Raw genomic sequence first — 27,881 nt, 5'->3', positions numbered from 1 at the left:
ATGGTTAGTGGGAGGGAATCCATCTGCTGCATCAACACAAAGGAAATGGGATCGTCCACTGATTTAAAAAATAAAAAAAACTGCACAGTGAGAGAGAGGCTGATTCATACAAGTCCTGAGCTCTGAGTAGGGTATAGAAGTATGAATGTGTGTGTTTGAAAGAGTGAGATGGACTGGGATGTGTTTCAGTCTGTCTTTCTCTTTTCTTTTCTTTCTCAGTCTCTCTCTTTGAGTGTGTGTGTGTATGTGTGTGTACGTGTCTCACTAGAGAATTCACTAGTGGCTCTGTGCCATCCTGACTAAATACCGACTATCTATCATCTGAGATATTTCATACGCTCTCAATTCAGTAAGCCAATATGATTTATGCAGTGGCCCTGGTTGCATTTGTACTGAATTATGTTAAGATTGAGGACTATAGACAGCAATATATATTTAGGCTTTGTGGTTTAAATGTAAGTGCACAACACTGACAAAGTTTGGAACCTCTCCTTTTGGTTTAATTACCTTGAGTTTTTAATCACAGCCACATTTTATGTGTTATACGGCATGCCTATTGTGTATATAATGGCATAAAGGGATGTTTTACCTCAGCCTCGTGGGTAAAGTCTGCAGCTTTAGCCTCTATAGCAATGATCCACCATCCCAGCCTCTTCACACGGAACACTGTTATTTCACTCCTCTGGCCAGACTTGTGCCTAGATGTCCAGATGAACTGTTCTGGCCATCCAGTTTAAGCATGGTACTGTATGTAAGCATAATGTTGTCCGATCTATGATTTCCAACTACAGACTTCAACCAGTAATAATAGCTCCGCCAACTTTATTTCTTATGCTTCTTGCTATTGTTTGGTCATGCTTATGCCAAGACAGAGGAATGCAAATTTATTACACGCACTCATTTGTTTATGCTCATATTTTTTCTTTTTTTTTTGCAGTTACAGCAATTTTTAGTAGTTGCTAACCCAGCGAATAAACTGCAGGAACTTAACATGATTTACATTCTAAAGCATTCCTCAGTGTTGCACAGAGCAACTACAAAGCAGTCAGAATAGAAAACAGGACCATCTGTAATGTTGTGCACTCTCAGTGAGACAGCATGCAGGAAAAAAAATACAAAAAGCCTGGGCATGTTTGTGTGAGTGATTTCAAGATGCCCGTTTCATTGTTTGTGAGTGAATTATTGGTTTGCAAATCCTTTTGACATTCAAATGAAACACTAGGTCTATAACTTACTGCTGAAGTTTGTAAAGGAAAAACTGGTTTCTGTTAATCTGTTAAATTGGCTGAGAGTTTGTGCTGTCATTGCCTGCCTCAAATGTGACAGTTTCAAGAAAAAATACAAACGAAACTGAGATATTTTCTCTCATATATTTATTGCTTGTCGACATCTGTTGACTGTGAAAGGGCAGTTGGACTCCTGAAGGTCTGGCTTCCCTTTACTTGGTCTCATGATCCCAGTTAAAACGAACACACTTCGGTGTTTGCTTAATTTCTTAGCCTCAGAATAGCTGCTTGATATAGTAAGTAGGTATGGCAACATCACCTCTGTACATCATACCCCTGCATAGATGCCTGGGCTTTATTGTCGATCTGTTTTAGTGTTTTGTTCCCGTTTTCGCTCTGTCTTTTTGTGTGACAATCACAAGGTTCGTCTTGTGTCGTTAGGAGCTATAGAAATGACGTGCTAGCGTTTAAAGAGAAATGATCACTATTAAATGGCAGCAAATAAAAAAAGAGATATATCAGAAAGTTCTTAATAAGCATTCATTTGCTTTCAAGGATAAGATATGTTTGCATGTAATAATGCCTGTTTAAATGTTGTTATATAATGGGTGTAAATCAAAGTTACATTTGAATAATCCATCCTCATACTCCCTAAAAAGAGGAAGATATATAATGTGTGGTATACATTTGAAAGCAGTATTCAAATATGTAAACAGTCTGAATTTGCATGTTAATTTCCCTTATGAAGAGGACAGATGGAGATGAGTATCTTTTCCTCTTACTATGTTTGAAGAACTAACAGTGGAGGCGAGTTCCTTTGTTTATTTAATCAACCTTCTTTGCTGGAAGAAACCCAAGTGAAAATGACACCGTTTTCAGAGAATTTGCAATTCCTCTGTGCTGAAAACAGCCCGGCCAGCAAAGCATGTCATTTTATCTCTCTGAGGGTGAGACACCCTCAAGAGCAAACACGGCTTGGCTTTGTGTTTGCGTGGGAGTGTGTGTGCCTCAGGAGGTTCGTTGCAACAACAACATAAAAAAAGAGAGAGAGAAAAACTAAGTAGTGCACCATATGAGGAAAGCAAATGAGTACTTTTTCTTTCTTTCATGTTGATAGAAGAGCATCTTTCTCAGTGGGGGAAAGTGTACATACTTAAACCTTAGTCTCCCTGCAATGCCCCATTGTTACGCTCTCATTTTAGGAGAGGCATCAAAGGTAGGGTTCGAAGCTACAAGAGAAGACTTCTAAAAGCTTTATGTGTGTGTTCCTACCTGTGGTTTGCATGTATCTTTATTTTGCATTATGTAGCATGTGTAGGACCAATATTCACTTCGGCCTGTTCGTGTTAGCCACAGAGCAATTAGCATTTCAAATGATTTTTAGAGAATCTTGTACTCATAAGTCAGGGAGAAAGCTGTTTAAATGTGTAATTATTGTAATGCTAATTTAATGTTTCCACTCTCTTAGACAGGTGCAGAGTCAGACAGAGACTGGCAACAAGAGAACAAAGTCACAGAAAAGGTACCATGCACGCACATAAACATAGGCCCGCACCTACGTGTTGAGACGCATTAATGAACACCCGCTTTTTTTTCCCCCTGTGGCTATAGTGTAATGTTCAATTTAATGGTCTAATGTTCCTTAATGACTGCTTTATGTGCATGGGCTTATTGTGCATCTATCAACCTGAAGCACATCTAATCAGACAATTAGCCCTCATCTTGGGCTAATTTCCATGTATGTATTCATCACCATAACTGGCTTTCTAATAGGAACACAAATAGATTGCCAATTTTCTATTATATGACAGATGTACACACACACACACACACACACACACATATTATCTGCTTTTTTCACAGAAATCTTGCTATCACACCAAGACAAATACAACTCTATAGTGAGTGTTGTGCTTTACCATAAATCCCTCAGATGTATAGAGTGGAGTCACAGAATGTTTACGCTTGGTCTGGTAAACCGACAATAGTCACTGCAAACACACATTACAGAGTGCACATTCAGCTATAAGGTTTCCTTTTTGACTTGATTTTTCCTCTGTGTCTGTATTCTATCTGGTTTTATACACAAGCAGTGAAGGTTATGCTGTCAATAGAATCACATGGAACCTTGTCTCATTATCCTTTTTATTTGTTGGAGGTTGTTTTTTTTCTTCTTTTTCCTCCTGAACACATTGTCACAGTGTCACATTGGTGGCCACAGGATCTGTCATTTCCAGGGTTACAGGTGCTCCAGCATTGTGGTTTTGACTGGATTTTTTTGAGGTTCCTGGTTATGTGTTGCACTTGTAAACATCTGATTCTAGTTTCAGAAACCTCGGTTTTTAGAAACATGCACAAAACACTTCTCTGCACCCTTGTTGGTTGTAGTAGCTCCACGGTTGGTAGGAACAGGCTGAAGCCCATTTTTTGTGCAAGGTCCGGATGAATTAAGCTAGAACTAGTGCAGTGATCGACCATTATAATCTATTATACAAGATAGAAATGATCACAAATACTCCCATTATTGTTGTATTGTTTTGAACCAGCACCAAAATCACTTTCCTATATTAGTCTTAGTACATTTATAATGTAGTGTACATGTATTTCATGTATAAATATCAGTATACCTTTCAGTACAGCTAGAGCAATGTCCTTAGCCGTATTTCATTTTTAATGAGTGCTCCTTCTTTCAGAGGGCTTCACCACCTCTGCAGTGATATGTGTGATTCATCTGCACTCTTCGATTTGGGAATAGGTTGCACTGCTCTGCCTAATTGCATGTGGGTTAACCAGCTTGGGTATCTTCATCACTTAATTAAATTTTCAGCCCTGGGATCTAGGACAGAATAGGTACACAGCCTACTGTGCTCACACACCGGACCAGGAAGCTTTTTTCACACAGATTTCAGTTTTTGGCAGTGATTAGTATTATTATTATTATTAGTAGTGTAGTCAATGTCCTCGGGATGTGTCCCGAGAATCAAATGTGATTTTCTCTGGATATTTAAAATAAATTTATTTAGACAGGATTTTTATGAGGAGATTTAATTTTACACTCCTTGCCATTTGTTTTTGTTACAGTGTCACATGTGATATTAAAATCATAATTTGGGTTTCATGTGATACATTTTGAGATCATATTTTTAAGCCATATCTCCCAGCCCTGATTATATATTATATGCACTGTTCCATTGCTACAGATACAAGTTGAATCCTCAGTGTGAGTAATCTTCAGAGGCTTGAGCTTGTTTGTCTTTGTTATGTTACAATAACGGAGGCCCAGTGGTTTTTAATGCTAGTAATGAGATATTAAATATAGAGGATGTTACAGGTGAATACATCATTATGTGCCTGCAGAATTGAAGGAAACCACAGAAACAGTCTGGGTAAATGACTTCTACATTGCCCTAATAGAACACTTGTGTCGATAGCAGCAGAGAGAGAGAAAAAGCAATTTAAGATATGAGTAAGAATAAAACCAAAAAGGACAGGTCGCAAAACAGAGACAGTAAGATAGTGAGCCTCTGTTGTCCCTTTATTGTCAAGCTTTCCAATGATTAAGCAGCTATGTTACTCCTGCTGACATTAAACATGAGAGGATAAGCCACCTGCAGCCCCAGTCATGATGTGGAATCTACTAAGCCACTAAACATCATGTGGTCGAGCAAATGTGTTTCAGAATAAGCCAGTTTATTCTGACTGATGTGTCCTGATTGAGCTTAGGTTCTGGTTATTAGTAGTACATCATCAGTTAAGGCATGAGGAGCTGAAAGATAGGTGGGCTTGAGAACAAGAAGTTATACCCAGAACACAGAGAAAGAGCAGGAATGATGGAGAGAGAGAAAGAGAAAGGAGCAGCCTGAAAGGAGTGGAGACAAGAGGCGAGAGTGACAGCAGTGGAAGCTTTTGATCTCAGGTTTCTAATCAATGGGGATTATGGTCTGTGTGCCTGTGCCAGTCCTGATTATGGTAGCAGCACCAGGAGACAGTGGGCATCCAGAAGAGTGGGAGACAAACAGCTGAAGAGAAGCGTTTGGCAAAAACTCTTCTGTACATACCTCTGAGCAAATATATGAAGTCAGGAAATCAGCGTTGGGTTGGGACAAATCCTGGTCACACCAGGGGATAGTCTGTAGATAGACTCTTCTACTGTGCATAAACACTCAAACAGCTATATTGTGAGCCAACATTGTGGGAGTGCGTCTCCACTACAGGGAGTAAACATTGTGACTACATGACAGGAAATCACATGAAACATAACTTTTACAGAAGATGATAAACTGCAGAGTAAGGACAGACAAACCCCAGAGAAGTAACTTTGAATGTGAAATTCTTTTAACTTCCACTGACAGCACTGACAAATTTCAGCACATATATCTGGGGAGTTAAGGTTTGACTGAAGTTTCTCTTAGACAGATTTTAGAATAAGGTGGATTATGCATCGTGTCTCAGGTTGCTTTTTTTTCCTCTGTAGTCACAACACACAACATTCTAAAGCACAGAACTATCACTATATATTGCATATCATAGTAATGTATGGAGCTACCTTAAAATGTAGGGTATATTAAAAATACATAAAGTTGGGTTGAAGGCAGCTGTTTTGAATGATACAGTTTTTTTGATTATTTTGTTTTTCACAATTTTGGACATCATCTCATGTCAAAATGGCAGCCAATGTGCTTTTTGTGCATTTTTTGGAAGTGGTCTGAGGGTGACCAATCAACTGACAAGTGGTGGTTGACCCATCTGCTTCTATGTTAGCTTTATCTGTTCACCTGTCAATCAATTGAATGTTGTTTGTTCCTAAATTGCAGGTAAAGTACCAAAGTAGCAAACACAATGGCACAAACACAATGTACTTCTACAAGCAATTTAAAAATAGCAACCAGAAAGTGTATTAAGTTACAGAAAAATGGCAGTTAAGTGAGATGTAAAGATTTAAACAAGAAACTTTTAGACATTTAGACATTTTGGATTAAAATATTGAAAGAGAAATTATGACCACATAACCAAAGCATGCCATCCATTTCTCCACTCATTTTGTTGCCAAAGAACTGTCAAGTGAATGATTTGAGACAAGAACTGCTCTTTAAGTAGTCCTCATTTTATTTATAGTTGTACCCTTAGTGGTGAAATGGTCTTCTCTTTCTACGTTTGCACTGTTGAACCATGCTGTTGAAAACAGTCAGTGTAGTCTGTCACTGTGACAGGCTTTCTGCTAATGAAGCGAACCTTTGTATCTCCTCCTCACCAGGCTATTCCTGGAACTGATAGCATCACAATCTGATGTCCTGGTACCGAGATGTAGCCGAGATAACCCATTCAGTCTGACCTTACCTCCCTCTGTATTGAAGGCTTCTTCAATTTGACCCTGTGTAAACTGGATCAATACTAGATGTCTCAACAGACTGCCCCTAGCTCCTAAAAACCTGACATTTCCTTTAACAGCCTGTATAATTCCTACAGTAGAGAAAATGCAATTGCACTGTAGCCAGCAAAAAGTAAAAGGACACAGAAGCAAGTTTCAGCAAAGCGCACTGTCCTTAATTGCAAAAGCAAACAGCAATTGAAACAGCAACATCAAAAACACACTGCTGCTTAACAAATTGCAATTCTCAAAGTAGGTTTTTAGAGAGTTTGGCTCAATCTCATCAGTCAGGTTGTTCAGAAAGTCTTGCGGGACCCTGATGAAGAAAGCTTGGTAATCCTCAGTCGTCTGTCTAGACTGTGAAATGACCAAAGCAGTGCTGCCTCAGCATCTCAAGCTGTGCTTGGGCTCACAAAGGCTTAAAAGCTCAGATACATGCAGGTCCGAGTCCAAGACGTGTCTTAAAGGTAATGAATAAAATAAGTCCTTCTTTGCACTACTAGGCAGTGAAGTTATGAAAGGTTCAGTGTTTTATGAGACTTAGCTTTTTGTTTGCTGATGAAATTTAGCTTAATTCTTTATGTATTTAAGTTGAAATGTAGGAAGTCCAACAACTTCTTTAAACAGTAGGACCAATTTATACCTTAAGATAGTTCCTCAGGGTTTGTCAAGGGACTTTTTTTGATCATTTGTCTTCATTTAACCACTAATAAAAGGCTTACCAAAATGTCCCACTTTGTAGTTCAATCAATAAGAAAAGCCTCTTGAGCCCAGTCGTAGCTTGGTCCATAATTTATATTGTGAGACAACCTGACCTCAAGTAATGGAGGTCCAACCAATCTGGACCTTGTGGGACAGAGCAGGCATTAAGAAAATGTCAGTGAAAACACTTTTTGACAAAATAATGATACTGTGGATTTACAAGCTAGAAGATGACATTCAACTTTATTTTCCTGCTGAAAAAGATGCTTGTTCTTGTTAAATAAATTTCAACTTGATAAACGAGCGGTGTGTTGCAATACGAGTTGTGTGTATATGGTTTATCTGTCAAGCGTCATGTAATTCCAGCTGGGTCTGTGGTTCTTCTTTCTCTCGCTGCTCTTCTTTCTCTCTTGTGGGTAATCAGCTCCCATGCTCGGTCTGTGTCGGCATGCCTTACTCATATAGTCAACATCCGTGCAAGGCAAGCGTATACTGTTTACTATAGCATTGTGAACACATGCACACTTTATACACACAAGTCGTAGTGACACACTCACAGATAGCAGTGCAAAAAGGCATACAGTTAGTGATAGTGAAAGTTGTCTACATAATAATCCTCCTCCTTTATGTTTTGTATCATTTTTATATGAATATTTTTGGGTTGTGGAACAAATCATCTGAGTTCCCAGTATGTTTTATGCGGAAATTTGCTTTGATACACGAGTGCTTTCTATTACAAGCACGTTTCCGGAACAAATTATTTTCACAAACCAAGGTACCACTGTACATGGATGCGAAATCTTTGGGCAGCAGATTCAACATGATCCACTTGCTGCAGCGAGTGGATCAGTCATAGCTCTTATATCTGCTTTTTATGGTCTGCCATAGTTAATGTGTATTTTTCTGCACTTTGTTTATAGATTTGGAAAAAAATGACTAGAACTCATGAATCAAATCAAATGCTCCAACATAAAGACTTTGACAAACATGATGGTTATTTATTAAGTGGGGTAATGTCACCACAAATACAAGCCGATGCCCATAATAATGAAACATAATACCGCTTGGGTTTTAAAGGAAGCACTTATTGTGGTTCTCTGTCATCGAGCTGTTTATTTGGTAATTGAATACAATCCCTCCTGAGCGCCAGGAGCACTTCCTCCCTCGCTGTCATGGCACTGAACAGACAGCTGCAACAGAAGAACATGTCAATCCTTTTGATCCCTCCAAGTTGCTTTATCGTCTCTGCACAGCTTATGGTATTGGATTGTTGCTTCCAACCCACCTTAAATCATAGAGGAGAGAGAAAAACGGCTAGCACAGGTGGGAGGAGGAGGATGACTTTTTTTTTTTCCTCCACCTATTTACAGTGTATAAAAGCTACAGCCGGATGTGTTGTCATTTCTGTCCCATAAGAAACAAAAGCCTTTGAAAGCAGAAGATGAAAGAAGGGATGTGGCTTGCCAGGAAAGGGAGAGAGGGACAGGGGACCAACAGACAACAGCCACTCATGGGGGGACAGATGGGAGGTTTTTGAAGTTTTTGTCCATTTTTTCTGTTTTAGGTGATGTTTGAGCAAAAAGGTAAGAGGAGGGAAAAAAAGGCAGAGGACTATAAACGCATGTCAAACAAGGCACTGACAGACTGTTTGATGTGTTTTATGCAGGTGCCATAAAAGGGAAAGGAAAAAATCAGGTATGCATAAAATAGCAGGGATACTGATGAATTATCAAAGCAAAGCAGTTACTGTGGACTTTGCTACATGCAGTATGTAAAGAAAGAACACTTGTTTTTGTTTATGTAAAATGCAGACCTTTTGGCTCACTTTACTTCCTACCTTTTTGTTTTGTTTATTTTTTATTTTTTTGTCCATTCTAAAATGACCAGCAGGCAGCTCTGACGTGAAATGAATTTGCTAAAAGCCACGTATAATAGAGGAGCAGTAGGCATTCAGCTGTAGCAGATGGTGAAGGCAGAAAAAATCTTTTCAGATCCTGGTGACTCATAGCTGAGTGAACTCAAAAGGACTTAAGCATTTACCTTCATTCTGTAAATTTTTAACTGTCCTTTCGCCTCTTTTCATCCGTCCACTCCATCTCTTTGGCCTGTTCTGTCTCCTGTGCCCTTCTCCTCTCTCGTCCATTTTGTGTCCCTCCCCTCCGGTAGTGTTTTTTTTATTCCTATTTGTTCTCATCCATTTTTATGCTTTCAGTGCGTTTCTTGTGCTGTTTCTGTCTTTCGTTTTATTTTTTTTACTTTTTTTTTATTTAGCATGCATCTGTAATTACAGTTTCTCCCATTTTGTTCTAAATGGTCACAATTGTTCTCATTTGTGAAAGAAAATATTTTCTCTAAGGTTTAACCATGATGAAGGAAAGACAAGTCAGCAGCATCTTCAATCTCGGCCTTCATGGTATCATTCAATTGTGTAGTCTCACAGGCTTACATGGTAGAAGCACAAATGGTAGGTGCTCCTTCTAACAACACAGTAAGCAAGTGGACTGCTGAATTTTAAATATGGCAGAGAGAGTCAGAACGTTGACCTCAGTCTTGGAAGTCCGATCACCATCAACAGGACAACACTGAGACACTCTTTACAGATCAACATACTGAGAAATGACCGTGCTGTCAGTTTGCTGTAACTTGAAACTCTTTGGGCCTAGTGAGCAGCATCTTCAGTGCAACATGTCAACGGACAATCTGCCTCTTCTGAGGTAGATTCTGACACATTGCTCCAGCAGTATATAATAGGACTTTGGACTACTTCCAAGCAGGCATAAAAGAACAATTGAAATAGAGGAAACAGCTCAGAAGAAAGCTAAATCAGCAAGGTGTGCAGGCAAGGTGATGGCCTCTTATTTTACCAGGATGCAAAGGAAGAGCTTGAAAAGGGACAAACTAAACAGGATCTCACTTCAGTAATTTTTTGAGACAGTCCGAACACGAAGATTCAGTGCTCTTCCAACCAGGATATTGCATGAGCTCACAAGTGCACAGTAGGGATGGCCACAAATATGAACTCATTCCCATTCACTTGATTGGGCATACTTACACTATGTCCTCTTCCCCAGGATGAAGGAGGAGCTGAAAGACGCTGTTTTATCGATGATGATTTCATTGTTGCAGTGGACCACAGCAGATGCTGAATTTCCATAAATCATGCTAGATTTTCTATCATTGACCCTATCTACTTCCTACAGAAGGAAAAATAGATGGAGTACAAATACACATAGCTGAGCTGCATTTTAAGCAGTGCGGTGTAAATGGAAATCTGGTGGCAAAAAAAAAACATGGTGTCACTGACTGCACTGTAGATGTTACAGTAAATGAAAACCTCTTGTAATTGGTTGCACTTGTCATCTTGCACATGCCATTTTTTATAGATTGGTGTTGCAGAGGATACATTCTTCTCAGATCCTCATAGTACTTTTTTATTTTACCTGACTTTAGCCTACCTAGATTTCTGTTACTCATGGAATGGTTGGGATTAAATACCAAGACTATTGCTTTATTACTTTACTTTTCTCCGTTTCCTTCTGTGAACATTTGTTTACATGTCCAGTGATAAATGGAGACAGTGTTAAGTGTGGACTAGGCAGTCATCAGTGGCCTGAGGTTGTATAATTTGCCATAGAATTGAATCCATTTCTTGGTTCCATCTTTGCTGTGAAGCAGCCTTTGAGACGGAGGAAAAGACTCATGTAGCCCCCAGGTTGCCGGAGCAGCCAATGAGCAGAGCCCAATGGCCCTGAAAGACAAGGCAATTTGGCCGGAGTGATGGGAATAATGAGAAAAGCATCGTAATGTTGCCAGAGTCCAATTTACAAGGTGGAGGGGGAGAAAGAGCGATTGAGGGAGGAGACACAGAGAAAGAAATACAGATCCGGGGATAGCGAAAGAAAAGAGCAAAGCAAGAAAGAGCAAGAGGGACAGAGTGAGCGATCACCCACGCAAGAAGCCCTGGTATTGGTTTTATGTTCATGTTGAGGTGACTACACATTAACCTGTGCAAATGGAGGTTATGGCTTTACTTCCATGGGGCAAGCAAGGAGGGGATAACAGGGCTTCTGCCAGAAAAGGAGAGTTGGAAATAAATGAGCACAGAGTGGAGAAAATTCAGTCTTTCCGTCGCTAAAGTAGAGTTTGTGGCTTTGGGCCTGAAAATCAGCATTTCTGGGAGAACAGATTTACTGTGCAGAGTATAAAAATGACTTCTAGGGATAAAGAAAATCCTCAGAGAAAGAGAAAAAATGAAAAGAGATAAAAGGAGATGGCAAAAATGACAACTTGTGATAATGAAAAATGAAAGCAGCAAATAAGGGAAGATGGACCAGCACAAGAGGTGAATAAATTCATGAGGAAGTGTAAGTATCACAACAAAATGTCCCCCTCCCTTTTTTTTACCCCAAGGAGGCAGTTCAACATCTAGCCATACAACTTCCTTTGCACCTCATGATTACAGTGTTTCAAAGCAGCTAGATTACAGAGGCCAGTTGGTTCATAAACATGTTCACTGTCCTTCCCTGGACTCCTCAGTGACAGTCAACTGGTCCCTTTGGCTGATTTATATGTTGTTGTGGAGTCCCCAGGGGGCCACAGAGAGGGGAGAGACAACGTACACAGATTGAGACATATGTCCACAGGGCAGACAGCAAACACTTAGTGAGGAGGAAACAATCTGAAAAGCCCTGTGGCCATGGAAAGAGAGTGAACACACACACACACACACCCCGTGTAAGTGTTAATAAAGCTTTCCAGTGCGTATCCCTGCGTAATCCAACCGAGATGTAAATCTCCTGTGGGTCCCTACACAGATACACACATTTTTTCAGAGAGAGGCTATGATCATGATCTATTTGTGGGAAGAGAGGTATTACATCTCGCTTCATGATGCAGCTGGTTGCATGTGAGAGACTTGTTTAGCCAATTGCTCTTTTTCCATTTTTGTTATTCTTAAATCCTCATATTGCTTCATGTATGTTGTCTCATGGCTTTTTAAGAGTATTGTGTTTCAGCATACAATTTATTCTTCTGTGCATGTTTTTGTTTTTCACTACTTCTCTTATGATACATTACAAAAACTAGTCCTTCCCTAATCATGCACACTGTGCATTAAACTAAGATTTGTATATGAAAAACTTATGCAAATAATGGAAGCAGTGTGCTTGTGCAGAGGGTGTTCTGTCAGATGTAAATGCAGTTGATACAGCTCGTTTGAGAGAGAGCCCACGGGAACAGAGACGTCACGACCCATTGTGAATTCTGCTATCCACTCAGCTTCACTGAAGAGCTGCAAGCACAAAACACTCCCACAAGTCAGAGCTGCTTTCACTCATCCGTGCTGAGGGAATCATAATGGATGGGGGAGGAAGCTGCACTTAAACCTGCTGTTAATACTGTTGTGGTAATAACAAACTGTCGTCTTTTTTGTTGTTCCCACGAAGGGCTGATAAAAGACACCCCTGCACTGAAACTTAAGACATGGGACACTGTGATATTGTGCACAACAGTTTGATTTTATATGATGGTAATAAACTAGCACTATATTAATTGAGTCTAATTCAATCTAATCATATTAACTAATACAACTAGCTTTTAACTAAATTAGAATTGTCTTTCTTAGGTATCCTGCCGAGCCTCTGTGATTTATAAAGTTTTATTTCAAATTCACAGTGTAATTATACAATTTGCAGCAAATAATGTGACAATTGTTGATGTGTGAAGTGTAAACCTGGCTTCCTAACTACATGCTTAGATTTAGAAAATGCCATAAATCACCATACATGTAATTTTGTAATGGACATTTTATAATCGGAGCTGTCATGGTTTCTCATTTCAGAACCTTTGTCTATATCCCAAATAATGGAACTCATATTCCTTGATCAGCATGGAAAATAATATTATGACGGCTGTTGTCATTGTCTATTGTGGAAAAAAAATAATGCTTCATACAATGTCAATATAATGTGTAATACCATACAGTGGTTGCTTTATGTAGATCATGTGATGATTGGTTTGGTTTGACTAATGCAATACAACCAGAATGTCAAAAATTTCACTGCAGCACTAAATGTATGTTCTGTGGCGAGTGGAGTTATACTATTAATACTATTTATAAAAGTAATGTTTACTAAGAAAGACAATTGAAAGTGCTTATGTTATGCTCATTGTTATAATTTATGCCTTCAATAGGAAATAATGAGCTTCTGCCTTGAGCCACTGTTTATTTCCATTGCCAAGCTTATAATTTAAGCAAACATTTTATGTTAAAAAAGGGAAAGAGCTGCCTGTGCCTATTAGACGAGAAGTCACCTTGTTTCAGAGGCTGATCAAATAGGAACACTGTACACAGTTGTGTCTATATACCTTGAGAATAACAACAACAAATGAAGTGTTGTTTTTTCTCCTGCTGGAGAGACAGTCAGTGGCTACTTCATTACATAAACCTGCTCCTTAACTCATAATGCAAGCTCCAACAAACGTGAATAATGTGACTGCATCTGAATATATTAAGTACCAAGTGGGTGAACAGGTTGAGTTCATGCTTGACAGAATCAGCAACATGTATGATCTAAGCAGAGCTGCTGTTGTTTCCAGATGGGCGATGCAGCGTATCAACCTGTAAAGTGTCAATAAAAAAATCACATGGTGTGTTGCTGTTCTGTGAGAGAGGTCGAAGGAAACATAAAAGAAGGATAGACACCCGTAGAGGCATAACGGCTCACTGACTCATCCGCGATGATTCAAGAAGCATGACAAACATCTTTTCAGTACTAACGTGCATGTGGTTTTTGTATTTGTATTGTTTGTACCCTTGTATATGACGAGATTGCATGAAAGTGTTTCACTGTCATTTACCATTTACTGTCCTGACACCCCCTTCCAGCATCAGTACTTATTAAAGTCTTCTTTCTGAACTATGTGACAAAGAATTAGGTCTCAATGTAATTACACTCTGCATTTTTTAGATTGAATTCTCTTTTCATATTAGCTTGGCTGCTTGTGAATCACATTGGAGGTAGAAAGATATTGTTATAAGATTGCAGGATTCACGACCACAAAAAAGCTCACCTCAAAGAGAAATAAAGTATAATCTAACAAGATGAAAAGACTAGAAAGACTAGATCAAAGTGATTTATATTTTTTTTTACATCAAACTTTTAAGCGTGCTGGTTTTTGTGATTCATTTCATATTTAAGGTTATTTTGCCAAGTGGCCTCTTTTGTGTAGGCATGAATATTTTACCTTTTCCTTTGTGACATTGCATAAAGTGTCCTGATGGTTTCTATTATAATTGGAGCAGGCAGTTTCATTTCAGCCTCACAGGGGGTGAACTCATCCAATTTCTCTGTAGAAATTGCCAGGTAATACATAAAGTGACAGCATTGTTTCACAGCTCTCACAAAGTCATTAAATTTATATTTTTCTACATGCTTGGGATATTTAGCTGTGAATAAACAGTATATGTGAACACACATACACTAAAGCATTCACAGTCTGTTGTGCACATTCTTACCTGGACAGTTTTAGACTTCATGTCTAATATTTGTGTACGCATCATGTGATTTGTTATGAAAGCCTGTGTATCAATTTGCAGTTTGTTTTATAGTGGCTCATAGGCTTGTCTGAATATATATGTTCTTGCTCCTGGAAGAAAAAGTAGTATGAAGGCAGCTTTCAGCGCCTAAGGGGTGCTGATTCTCTTTTCCCTGAAAGAGTGGTTCTGTCCTTAATTGAGCCTCCATGAAAAAAAACTTGAGTTGTTGTGTGTGGTAATGCTGCTGGGCATCAGCCTGCACCATGACCCGGTGAATTAAGTATAATATTGTGACTTTGAAGCACTTTCAAACTTTTATCACTATCAGTGTAAAACTATATAGAGGGTTGCTACTTGCCTTAAAGGAAGATACTTTCCATGCATACTCTGCACTTTTATCTCTTTTGTCTAGAGTGAGATGAAAAGGTTGCATGACACTTTGATCTCATAATACCACTATTTTTTACTTGACTTTATTTATAGAGCTCTAGGTTATTATACTGTTATATTTTTAGCTTCTTTTAGCCTCGATAGCCAGTAGGCATAGTTTACGCTACATGTATGGGTACAATTTTCACCATCAGTGGGTGAGGTGAGCTGTTTTGTAGACAATGGCGTGCCCACCAGTTGGCCTGAAATAGATCAACATTGAACCACCGTGTTAATGTTTTGTAGGCTGGTCATTTATTACCCTTTTATGTTATGATTGTCTGTAAGAATTTTACATCTCATTCACTGACTGCAGCTCTTTATTAACTCAAATGTATTGCTATAGTTTTAGATTATAGAAATAAAGATGGACAAACCTCCAGGGTCCACACAATGGTTTTGGACTTCTGTGTGTAAGGACCCAATCGTTCCTGTATTGGGAGCAATGATATGGTTACAGTCCATCAAAATCCAAGTCCAGTCACTAGTCTATTAACAATTTAATCGCTCCAGTGGTTATGCCAAGGCCAGCGTCTAAGAAGAGTCAAGTTTTTTTTTTTTTTTTTTTTTTTGATCATTTTGCAAAGGCCCAGGGTAGCACAGCCCATACACAACTATTACCAATCCACCATTGCCCTTGTGTATTTTAATTGCTACATGTAGGGGATGTAACTGGCAGGTAGTATGTTTATTAGTCTTAGCTCAACCCTGTGAAGCATCTAATGTGAATATATGGATGAGTGACTGCCTGTTACTTAGCATAGATGTTTTTGAAGATATTGTCTGATAATGAGTTTAGTTGGTGTTCAGCTCTGATCTTGCTGGAAAATAAAACAAAACAACATGGTAAAGGTTGATCTGTTCACAAAGTGTATGAACATTTGTGTAGTGCCATTTGTCATAGTCATGTCTCTCATTCAGGCGTCGGCCATCTAGTAAAACCAGCCAAGGAGACACTGCTTTGGCTAATAGCTGCAAACAAGATGGTTCCAGTTGGCTTTGTCCATCTCTCTCTTTCATCATTGTCATGGTTCTCATTTGTTTGGTGAATTCACAAGTTAAATGGCTCCTGTCATGCTGGGCTGCAGCTGCATGCTTCAGGGGAGGTTTCAGTGCAGAACATTTTCCATTTCTTCAGCATGGAGAGAATGGCACTGGGGTAAGAGTCATTTCCAGCAAGGCCAAAGTCATTTTTAAAGGCATTAAAGACGCTGTCTGAGGCCAGGCATGCTCTAGATGGTAACATATGACCAGTCATCTTTCTCCTGTGGGTCTTTGATGATACACTGTACGTGTCAACCTTCTTTATGTGTATCTGCTCACCACACACATACAAAACTCCACACTGGCGTACTCACAAAAGTTTGGTCAACTATCTTGGTGGAAAATATAGTGTGAAGTATGCACAATATTTAAGCAGAAAGACATTGACTATCCATTCATTAGAAAAAAAGAAAAGAAAAAACAAAACACATTTCTTTTCCCTGAATGAGACAAACTTTAAAGGATGTATAGACACACACACTGGGTGTCTCTCTGTTTCTCATTTATGTGCAAATACACTGATGTTTCAACATTTCCACCCTGAATGATCAAAAAAAGCAGCGCCCGTTATGTGCGATAAGAAGACTTCCATCTGGCTCTCTCAAAAGCCGCCAGCTGGGAGCAATAGCCTGCTTCACCAACATGAGATTCATTGTTGTGATAAAAGAGGTTCTTGAATACAGAATACATAGGCTGATCTGTGAGCCTTTTTTTAACCCCTTCTTAACCATTCTTCTACACATACACAGGCACAAACATAATTGAATTTGGTTAAAAAAAAACAAAACAAATTCAACCTCATACTCACATCATCCTATCCACGTTTTGTAGATTTTGGTGACACAACCTCTAATAGCTGCTTTAAAATGAAACTCCAGCTCTGCATCACCATGTCTGCGCTGATATGTGACAGTCGGCTTGAAGAATCCACATGAGTTCTTCCTCTGTGCGGCTTTCATGTCAGTGTGTCCCTGTTCTCACTCTCCTACTCAATGGAGAGGGGATTACAGCAACATCACTCAAACTATGTCTCCGCTGAAATCCATCTATCAGCCCTCTCCCTGAGCAATATTTCTGTATTGCTCCCAAGTGGGAAGATCAAATATTTGGTATTGCGGAATGAAATCCATTCAAAGGTTCTTAGCCGGCTCTGTAATCCCTGTAAGGGTTTCTTTTTCCTTCCAAAGCCAATTATTTTACATCAGATCAAAGGCATTTATTTATCATTTACAGAGGATGAGCTGAATGTAGTGGGACTTCCTGTACTCGTACAGGGGTTATTCTTCTTTGCTGGCACACTGAATCATTTTCATGCACACTAACACTATTGTACCTACCTCTTTCTTCTTTCTCCCAGATACAAGTGGACAAGAGTGGCGAGGTTTTTTCCTCCAGAATGCCACTGGCACGGCAGCATCACTGGGCCACTGTGCCTACAACAAGTTGGATCCTGGCTTTGGCTCTGTTTCTTGCTCTACAGGTAGATTTTTGTAACTGATTTGCACTGTCGGGAGATTTTCCCCCTTCTCAAATGCATTATTTACCCTAAGTATACTATTTTTAGCCGAGATTATAGCCACAGATCAAACATAGACCACATGTTCAGTTTGAGTATTGAGAAGTAATGAATAATGCTGCCTATATATATTTTCTCTTATTGTCTATAGAAAGTGCACCCTCACAGTTATTAAATTAAATGTTTCACAGTTCCCAGCTTCACTTAATGTACTTGTGCTGTCTGCAACAATAACTGATTAACTGATAATTGATAATAATTCTTTATAATTCTGACAATAAGTTAATAATTTCCCCCTTAGTTAATTCAATAATCAGGATAAGGTTAACATAAGGTAAAGTCGATTCTTGTTTGATTTTTTACATCCATTTGACCAAACAAATTAACAAAGTTGGCTTACTGTAAGCTTCTGAGAAGAACCAGAGTACATGTGTCTTTTTTTTCTTTCCTGTTGAAATATTACCTGTGTATTAAATATTTGAAATTCTCTGCTAGACACAGAGAGAGCACCACTTGAAAATACTGAACTGTCACCACTGTTGGAAATGACTCAAATCTTTAATGTGAACATTGTGTTTTCAGTTTGAAAGCTAGTAAGAAAATCCTTCATATACTGTGTATTAGTGCCATCTTGTTTTGTTTTCTCTGGGGGTCTTCACCCTGTCATTTTGTAAATGTTATTTTTTTCTTTCATATCGTCTCTCGCTCCAGGGTGCTGCTCACGCTGCTCCATCAGGGGACAACAAACTGGTTCGTACCACTAGAGTGAGGAGGCAGATCTCAGGAGTGGGTCAGTCACCTTCTGCTTCCAACCAGACCCTAGGGGAGCAGCCTGTGGTCTTTAACCACGTCTACAACATCAACGTACCCCTGGAGTCTCTGTGCTCAGTTGACCTAGACGCCTCCGCACCACCAGCCCCAGGTGATGATGAGGTCTTGTATTTGTTTTGGTACAAACTCACTGTAGCCCTTTTATAGTGTTTGTTTTTAACACTTTGTAGATTCTCGTGCTGAGTTGGGATCCAGACCTTCTGTCGAGGGTCCGATGGATCCAACCGGACCAACAGAATACACTGAGCAGACGCTGGATGCTGACAGCCAGGTAGGGGTTTTTGCATTATATTTGTGTTTTTAATTAGCAGTAAAGCACTGAGGCAGGTACAGTATTTATGTTGGAACAACTCCGAGTGAAATGTGATTAGGCCCGTGGGACAAGGAAAGGATTCAAAAAGAACAGCATCTGTCTCAGCATCATATTTACATGTTATATTTATGAGATGAGGTGTTTTATCCAAAATTAATTAGTAATTAGTGAAACTCTTAAGCTCTGAAGCATGACCTCTGTGCACTTAAAGGGTTGCTGACATCTGTTAAAAGATGTGGCTACAATGAGTGTCACAATGTGATGATGCAAACACAGTTTTATCACTCTAAAGCGTCCTCCATGTTACAGCACTTGTAGAACATAAAAGTGCTATGTCCCACATCTTTACTTTTTCTGAAAGCTCTCAGCTCTCATAGCATCGATTGAGCATTGACTCGACCTGCTCAGAATCAAACAGCAGACCATTGGGTTAGCTGATGGAGCATTTAGCAGCTAAAGAGAGAGCAAAAAGAGGACCTACCTCTATCAGTTCAATGACAGTGTTGCTCCGAAGCTCTCTGTAGCTGCTAGATGTTTAAATAAATGGACGTCTGTTTGTGAACAGTCACATGTTCTAACCTGCCATGGTTTGTTGTCAGAATAGATTTTGTAAGTGATTCATGAATGCCGAGATGCATAGTGACTCATAATTAGTGAATTAATCACCCTATTTTATTTAATGAATGCATGTTGTTGCTCTTCTTGTTCAGGTGACATTCACTCACCGCATCAACATTCCAAAAGCAGCGTGTGGTTGTCCAGCAACAACGACAATCCAGCAGCTCGCCATCAGAGTGGAGATGCTGGAGAGAGAGGTCTCCCTGCTCAGAGCTCAGTGTGGATCTGGATGCTGTGGGGACAGCTCGGCCATGGGTAAGTAAAAGCACACAGGCAAAGTGCAAGGATGTCATTTTTGTTTATATGAGTTTCTTTACCTGGAGTATTTGTACTGAAGAAGACAAGGCTCTTAAAAGCAGAGCGATAAAGAAACGTAGGGCTGTCTATGTGGGAAGTGGAAAAACTGTACTGGTAAACCAGGAGGAGAAAAGACGGCAGACGGCAGCAGAATGTTGATGGTGAAGGGCAGGAAAGTTTTTTTTCTGTCTCGGTCTGAAAGGTGTAGAGAAACCTTTGGTTCTGGTAAAATTCACCATTCAGGAGAAGCCACCATTAAAATATGAGAGGACTGGAATAAGAGTTACCGAGTATATTGTGGTTAAGGGATCTGCTCCATTGACACCATCATGCCGTTCAAATATTTTCTGAAAAATGCTCCATCTCTACAGTGAGAAAATGATTATCTCCAGCAGGCATGATCAGAATCAGAAAGAGGATGAAAGGCCCTTCTGAAAAGGACAGTGGAAGGATGATTAAACCTTGAATGGATGTTGAATGCAATTTAATATCTTTAGTTTTATGACCTTGAAATAATTGATTTTTTTAGAAATGTCTGGAATGAAAAATACAACTATAAACTATATCAAAAACTTATTTAAAGGTGATTGCAATGGACGTCATTTGGTCACATTATATAATGTACAAACCTTTATCCCCAGGTCGTTTGGACTTTGTGCCAGGCTGCAGCGGCCATGGCAGCTTCAGCTTTGACCTTTGTGGCTGCATTTGCGAGGAAGGTTGGTCTGGCAAAAACTGCTCCGAGCCTCGCTGCCCCAATGACTGCTCCGGTCAGGGTGTCTGTGTCGAGGGGGAATGTGTGTGCGACCGTGACTTTGGAGGCGACAACTGCTCAGAGCCGCGGTGCCCTTCAGACTGCTCAGGCCGCGGTTTGTGCATCGACGGGGAGTGTGTGTGCGAGGAGTCCTTCACGGGAGAAGACTGCATGGTTGGACGTTGTCTCAACGATTGCTCAGACCAGGGGCTGTGCATCAACGGGACGTGCCAGTGCCGACCCGGGTATGTGGGAGAGGACTGCTCGCTGGTTTACTGTGCCAACAACTGCAGCAAAAAGGGAATCTGCAAGGAGGGTTTCTGTGTGTGCCAGGAAGGCTTTGCAGGAGATGACTGCAACTCTGGTAGGCTATTAATTTTTATCCTTCACTTATCAGTTTGATCCTCTGAGTCTTGCTGGCAAGTACAAAAAAGTAGTTTGTCTGACATTTGTGGTTCAATTCCCTGAAGCAGAACCCCTCAGCAAAGAAGTTGTCCACCCTTAACACTTGCTGTCAGTGTGGCCAAGTTCAAGTTACTCAGCGGAAATCCAGCCTAAATAGAGTTCAGAATGACAGTCTGTAATGCTCAGGCAACTCAGACAGAAATTATAGTTATAACACTAGATGAAGTGCCAATTCCACTGACAGGATTTCCCTCTAACGCCTGCTTCTTGATTTTCCAGCTGTTGAAGTGCATGTAGTTTAGCATATAGTTTTAGCAGGGATTTTTAATGTGGGTAGTGTACCTCCCCAGGGAGTCTCAGAACAGACTACTCATTAGTCTGAAACATAACAGAAAACGAAATGATTATGCTAGTTGATGAATGCAACACATCCTCAGATAAAGGTGACAGCAGATGCTGATTACAAATAAATCACATATACATTTATTTATTTATGATCAAAACATATCCATACCCAGCTGGCAGCAAAGATAAAGGCACACATTTAGCAAGAATTAACACAAAATATAGAGTTTGGGTATAAATTCAATTTTCACAGCAGTAGCTATATGTGCAGCTCTAAAAAACAAACCTGCTTCAAATGCAGGTGGTGGGGTTGCCTGCTTTGCTGGACAGCAGAAGGTGTAACAGCATTCATTTGTCAAAAGTCACATTCATGCGCAGAGAGAACTGTCACATTAGCTGCAGCCGAGACAGTTTCTGTGCTTGCCTTTGTTCAAAACCAGCTCTCCACGGCAAAATATCAGATCCTACTCTGCCATTTTAGACACCTGTCAGCAAAGTGATGGATGAGGACGGACAGAGGAGCGAGCGGTAGCAAGACAGGGACCAAAAATCATATTACTGCAGCTGATTCCTCCCTCCTATTTAATATCTATGCCAAGTAAGAGAGACTGAATTTCTTATTTCTTTGCAATTAGAGGCTAAAATAGCCAGTGCTGGTAGGGGATAGTTGGCTGAATACAAAATGAAGCAGTTCAATTACTGAGTGATTTGTGGGTTGACAGGTTTAAGTGTTCCATGTTATCAAAAGCTGAAGAAAGCGGCTTTTTTTTTTTGCAACAATTATGGTGGCCTACATTCTCCCACCATGAGAGATAATGGAAGCTGTTGAATATAAATTGGATGTTTGAGGCATGTGGTATGAAGTAGTATACTTTTACATTAAAACAAACAAAGTATAACCACCCATGGAGCTGAAGAGTGACATTAAGTCTTTACAGCAGAGGTATTCCACGATCATTTAGATGCAGCAGTGACATTCGTGCTTTGTTGTTTGAGTGACTACTGACATTTACACTGTGAAAATCCCTGTTTTAAAATTTAAGAAATTTTATATTGCCAAATGTTATTGCTCTGTTCATCAGTATAACATCTGTCATGTTTATGGCTGCTTGTAAAATGTACTTTTGTTGCTTTTTTACTGCTCATATATCTTGGAGAGGTTTGGTGAAAATCACAATCAAAAACACACACTTAAACACAAGATGACAGCCATGCGGGCGAAGCTTAATATTCCTGTGTGCCATTCAACGACTGTGTTGTAGTGTGTGACAAAAGTCCTTCAATATCCGGAACCATTTTTCTGTACTGAAAAGAAATTGATTCTCTCTTTTCCTGTATGAGAAAACAAGTCTGACAGCATCTTTTCATGTGGCCAACAAAAAGAGACATAAACATGGGTCTCATCGTTTAAAAAATCCTCCTTTGTGCATATGAGTTATATGATTACAATATTACAACATCAGATGTTTCATTGAGTAATATAACAAGAGCACAAACAGCTTTATATAAAAGATGAACCCTTACACAACCTAACATATGGGCTTCGTATAAAGTAGCATAATAACTTTTTATAGATTTCTTCTGTTATTGCGGTCACTGCTTTAAGATACTGAAGCCAATTTTATCATGATGTGCTATATTAGTTGGTCCGAGGACTGGCTAGCCTCTACACTGACTCTCTTTTGCAGTTCTACACAGCGGTTAGCATGCTAACTTTAACTTTGAAATTTTTAGATTCAGGGAAGGAATTCATTTAAGGAAATTAATGAGGAATTCTGAAGTAGCCTGGAGGTAGGTGCATCATCACCTACCTCTGCTCAGTTAGTTCAGAGGATGGTTTGCTATCTGCCTGTCATAGCACACTGATTATACCTAATAAGATTTTAGGTAAGGTTTTTAGTAACCTTCAGCAAGTTTCCTTTTTCAAGCAAAGCCTGTAAAAAGCCTAGAAGTGGTTGTGCATGTTTTCCTGAAATTGAGAAGACATTGTCCTTGAGCTTCTGAATATACAGATTTGTGGCATGTCTGTAGATGTGCTCTTAAAAACAAATGATTTGTTTTAAAAATCTGGTCCATTGTTTTTTGTTACTCAGACTTCAGACTGACATCAGTCTGTCTGAGATGTGTCATCCATATTTCCATTGATGTTCAAATAATACTAAATTCATGTTGATAGAATGTCAAGATGTACCTATCCTTGTGACACCGTATATGCTTTCAAATCAATACTTCAGTAATATTCTTTGCAGATTCTCATATTTGTCAGAGAAAACCTTTCAATCATTCTGTCTTTACTTTCTAACAGCTGATCTGCTCAGCCTCTAGAATGACCTCATTCATTCACTGTCTTCTGTCCTGTGGATTAATGCTCCATTTTTGGATTTGTTGCTTTCTTCATATAATTGACAAACCTGAGTGAAAGTGATGAAATAAATCTAGCTAAGTGAATGCTGCAGGAGTTGTGCCCACTGTTTGAAAATGAACAAGCTACTGTACAGCCTGCAGCCATCTGTTATGTGTGTGAAGAAGAAGCTGAAACGGCTACTAAAGTGTCCAAAAGTTCCCAGAGGAGGACTCAGAGCTGTGCTGTAGTGTCTTGTATCACAGGTGTGAGAGGTTGTTTGTCACACCATAACACCCCAATGCTCCATTACCCCTCTGTCTTCCTCTCTGTTTGCTGTTTAACCCTTTCTTCTTCTCCCCTGTAAATGTCTTTTAATGTTTATTAAATACTCTCCCCTTGTTACGTCTGTTTCTTCTCCTGATCTCCTCTGTCCACTCCTGCCCTGTCCTGTCCACCTTCATGTCCTTTACTCGTCTCCTGTCTGTGTATTTTGGCAGTGGCAGCTGTAAACACTCCTGCTCACGCCTCCACATTTACATTCAACACCACCTCTCAGGTTTACAGCTTGACAGTCTTCACTCCAGTCTCTTCTTGCCGCGAGCTTCTTTCTCTAGCTAGGATGCACATTGCAACCTGCTCATGTATGAGACATGCTCAGTAACCTGTCTGGTTTTGTTTATTTATACTGAACATATCACAGGCTACCTCACTACAAGACGTCTGTGATCACAAATTTGACAGTATCTAAAAGGAACAGGGACAGGATTTGGGCTTGGATACAAGGCTTTTTTGGGATTAAAAAATAAACCAAGCAGTGAGTTGTAGCATCTAAATGCTTTTATTTATTTAAAGTTGTAATTACTGTTATCTTAACAGGTGGAGATGTTGATAAATGCGTGACACGTTTGTTCATATAGCATTTTCACCAAAACAATACATTGTTACAACCTACACCTGATGTATGGTTCGTCTGTGTGAAGAACATGGGCGGAGGTGTGAGGCACACATCACACAAACAAGTTACTCCTATGTTTACTTGCCAGCAGCTTATCCTCACCACCAGTCTGTATATTACTGACAAAAGGACATTAGAGGGTCTACTGGAGCAAAAACATGCATTAGTTATTTTTGCATTATTCATATTCCATAAAAACACCCCACACCTCTTCTTCCATTTCACCTTTTCACATCAAGGTTAGGGTGTAACATGTTATGCACTAGCTGGCAAAAACTGAATGAATTTTGTTGTTCTTGTCATCTTTTTGTTTCAACAGTAGCCCCAGTCATGAACTTGAATGTCAGAGGTGTGACGGATCGAACTATTGACCTGGAATGGGAGGGGTCAGTTGTGCTGACGGATTTCTTAGTGACCTACACGCCGAGCAGCCCCGGAGGTAAAGACAGATCTCCGTTGGCCTTTCAAAGCGGATGTCTTAAAAACATAAACACTGCCTTAAAAAAAAAAAAGTGCACCCATGTATCAGTCCATCTTTTTACCTGCCCCTCTGTCAGGTGTGCAGCTAGAGATAAGGATTCCAGGCAATACCACCACCTGCACTATCTCAGGGCTGGAGGCAGGCATGGAGTACAACCTCAATGTGTTTGCAGTCATTAACAACAGCATCAGCGTTCCTGCCAGTGTTACTGTTTGGACCTGTAAGTGTAGACGTTCATTGATGCAAATCTTTATACACACACCTTGTACTAATGTATCACTTTTATTCTTTGTAAAATCCTCATCCTCATGTTTGTCAAGTGTCAGTAGAGTGAGAATACCACCTACACCTTTGTGCCAACAGGTTGTAATTTTCACCTGCAACAAACTGCTTTGTGTGTGCGCTTTTATGCTTCTAAAAAGTATGCACTTTAATTACCCCCTCAAGTAAGTAATAGGCTATAGCAGCAGAATATTGTATCAGGTGTTTACAGTATGTTGCCATTAAAGCTGTAAATGTAGCTTCCATTTCATAGTCAGGAGAATTTAATTTCAATGATGCAGAATTTAGAGTAATAAAGTCAATTTAGGGCAATTAAACCTGGTGCAACCATTTTTCAAAGAGGATATGATTTATTGGCTTGTCTTTGCTGAACTTTATTATAGAATGTAGAATTTGATTAACTGGAATTTTTGGGCACATGGCTGCCTGTGATGAAGTTGTTTTAGCATTTTTGCGAGAACAAAGTATGAGCAAAACAATATGCGTTAGAGAAAAAAGGAACAATATTTGTGTGTATAAAGTAAGTATTACCTGCCTTAGTCAAATGTTCAATACTATATTGAGCAATTGCTGCAATCTGTAGTCTGTTACTGTTTTACGGCAGTCGATCAATCCGAATTTAGTTTTCAGCTGAGCCAACAACACGTTTTTTGTTTATTTTAAAGCATGTGCAGCAACATACTCATTACACCAACAAGATGATGCAGTCTCCCTCTCCTTGAATGCACAGCGCATTATACCTTATCACTCATTCCAAATGTAGCATCATGGGAAACATAATTTAGGAAAACAGTAATAATGTGACTAATCCATAGCATAAATCCAACATAATCCACTCATTTAAAAGAAAAATTGTTAGAGAAGCTATGTGAAATTTCCCAGCTTGGACACCTTCAGTATTAGATGTTGAGTTGTGATTTATAGGCCATGCTGGTCACTGAAGAACAATAATCATCTCTGGCTACCTTACCAGATCTCTCCAATCCAGATGGTTTACTCTTCAAATCCATCACTGAGACGTCAGTGGAGGTCCAGTGGCAGCCTTTCTACTACCCCTTCGATGGATGGGAGATCAGCTTTATCCCCAAGGTATGTGTGAAAACCCGACTCATACGTTTGCTGTAAGACTGCAACGCAGCATGCTGCAAGGCAGTAGCTGCAGTGTCCTTGTGTGTCATCAGTGACTTTCCTGCTTTTCCACAGATTTGGTTGTGAAATATTCTCAATTATATGGAATCGTTTTCAAATGTCACTAATGCCAATCTTTAAATGGCTTTTAATGTCTGTGTGGACAAAGGGAGAAAAATAAGTGGATGGATTTAGGTTTTCTTAGGGGGGTTTGCTCCACTTGAAGCCCATACCAAATTAAACAAGCGGATTGTCGTGAGCTTATTGGCTATTAGATGGATGAGCCATTAAACTCTTTCCCCTCCATAAAGCCATACCGTGGCCAGGGTAGAAGTCAGAAAGCAAAAAGCATTCTCTTTCTAATTCCTGCTGGAAACTCAGGTACTCTCGAACCTCTAATCTCGTCCCCTCTCTCAGTAATTGGTTTTCTCCTTTAAGGTGTTCTCGGGGGAGTTATCCTTCAGTCCGGCCAGGCACTAAGCCTCAAATCTGATGTTAGGATGCTTTTTTGTCTTTATTTTTCAAGTCTCTAAATGAAAAAAGCATCGTTGCTTCTAATTTTATTGTGTTACCTTTAGCCCTGCTATCCTTGTCATCTCTAAAGATTCCACCTTCTTTCACTTCATCTTTTCCTCCCAGTCTCTTTGTTTTTACTTTACTCCTGAAGGAGATCTGTAACCCTTTCCTCTCTACCCTCACTTTCTTTCTCTTTAACCTTCATCTTTATCCCCTTTCTGTGTACATTCTTACGTCAGTCGTTCTTCGCTTTCACTCCTGCTCTCTCTCTCCCTGTTTCCCTAGTCACAGGGGAAATCATATTATGAGTTGGCAGTCCCACCCCCTGTGGATTTAATCCAGTAGTGGGGATTGTGAATTTTTGACAATCTTGTAATGGAAGTAGGCATGAAAGCTTTGGCCTGTGTGAACAAACACGAAACTCAAAGAGGTAACAGAGATGGAGGGATGGGGCTTCAAGACCTGCCATTACACACTCAGAAACAGCTGCACTGTATAAAGTATATACTGTAAGATGTTCCAATAAAAACTCTACTACAGCTGTTTTTATTGCACATACCTGCAGCATCTTTCTGTATATGTAATATTTTCAGCTTTCAATAAGTCAATGCTGCTTTTAAAGACATGACCAGTGATTTATATGAGATAGTTCAAGCTCAAAGTTCGCAGCATGTGATGAGATCATGTAAATATTGTTACATGAATGGTTTTACTCACAGATGATGTCTGTAAATTATGTAAAATTGGCTAATGCTGTTCACATTGCTCTGTGTAACTGATTCCTTCACTC

General features: G+C 39.6%; 1 protein-coding gene across 1 annotated transcript in view; it reads left to right on the top strand.

Annotated features, from left to right (window-relative positions):
• The window catches only part of tnr (tenascin R (restrictin, janusin)), a 125,542-nt gene that overhangs the window by 56,495 nt on the left and 41,166 nt on the right, over nucleotides 1-27,881 (top strand). Inside the window, exons 4-12 of the mRNA XM_028427291.1 lie at nucleotides 2,695-2,748; nucleotides 17,664-17,786; nucleotides 18,534-18,755; nucleotides 18,862-18,924; nucleotides 19,677-19,839; nucleotides 20,523-20,999; nucleotides 25,004-25,123; nucleotides 25,242-25,385; nucleotides 26,421-26,536. Of these exons, the coding sequence (XP_028283092.1) occupies nucleotides 17,703-17,786; nucleotides 18,534-18,755; nucleotides 18,862-18,924; nucleotides 19,677-19,839; nucleotides 20,523-20,999; nucleotides 25,004-25,123; nucleotides 25,242-25,385; nucleotides 26,421-26,536 (1,389 nt within the window). The 5' untranslated portion in view covers nucleotides 2,695-2,748; nucleotides 17,664-17,702. The remainder of the gene's footprint in view (nucleotides 1-2,694; nucleotides 2,749-17,663; nucleotides 17,787-18,533; nucleotides 18,756-18,861; nucleotides 18,925-19,676; nucleotides 19,840-20,522; nucleotides 21,000-25,003; nucleotides 25,124-25,241; nucleotides 25,386-26,420; nucleotides 26,537-27,881) is intronic.

The sequence above is a fragment of the Parambassis ranga genome, chromosome 17 (genome assembly GCF_900634625.1).
Source record: "Parambassis ranga chromosome 17, fParRan2.1, whole genome shotgun sequence".
Classification (NCBI taxonomy): Eukaryota; Metazoa; Chordata; class Actinopteri; family Ambassidae; genus Parambassis; species Parambassis ranga.
The sequence above is the reverse complement of the archived record's forward strand: the minus strand, read 5'-3'. Positions and strand labels throughout refer to the sequence as shown.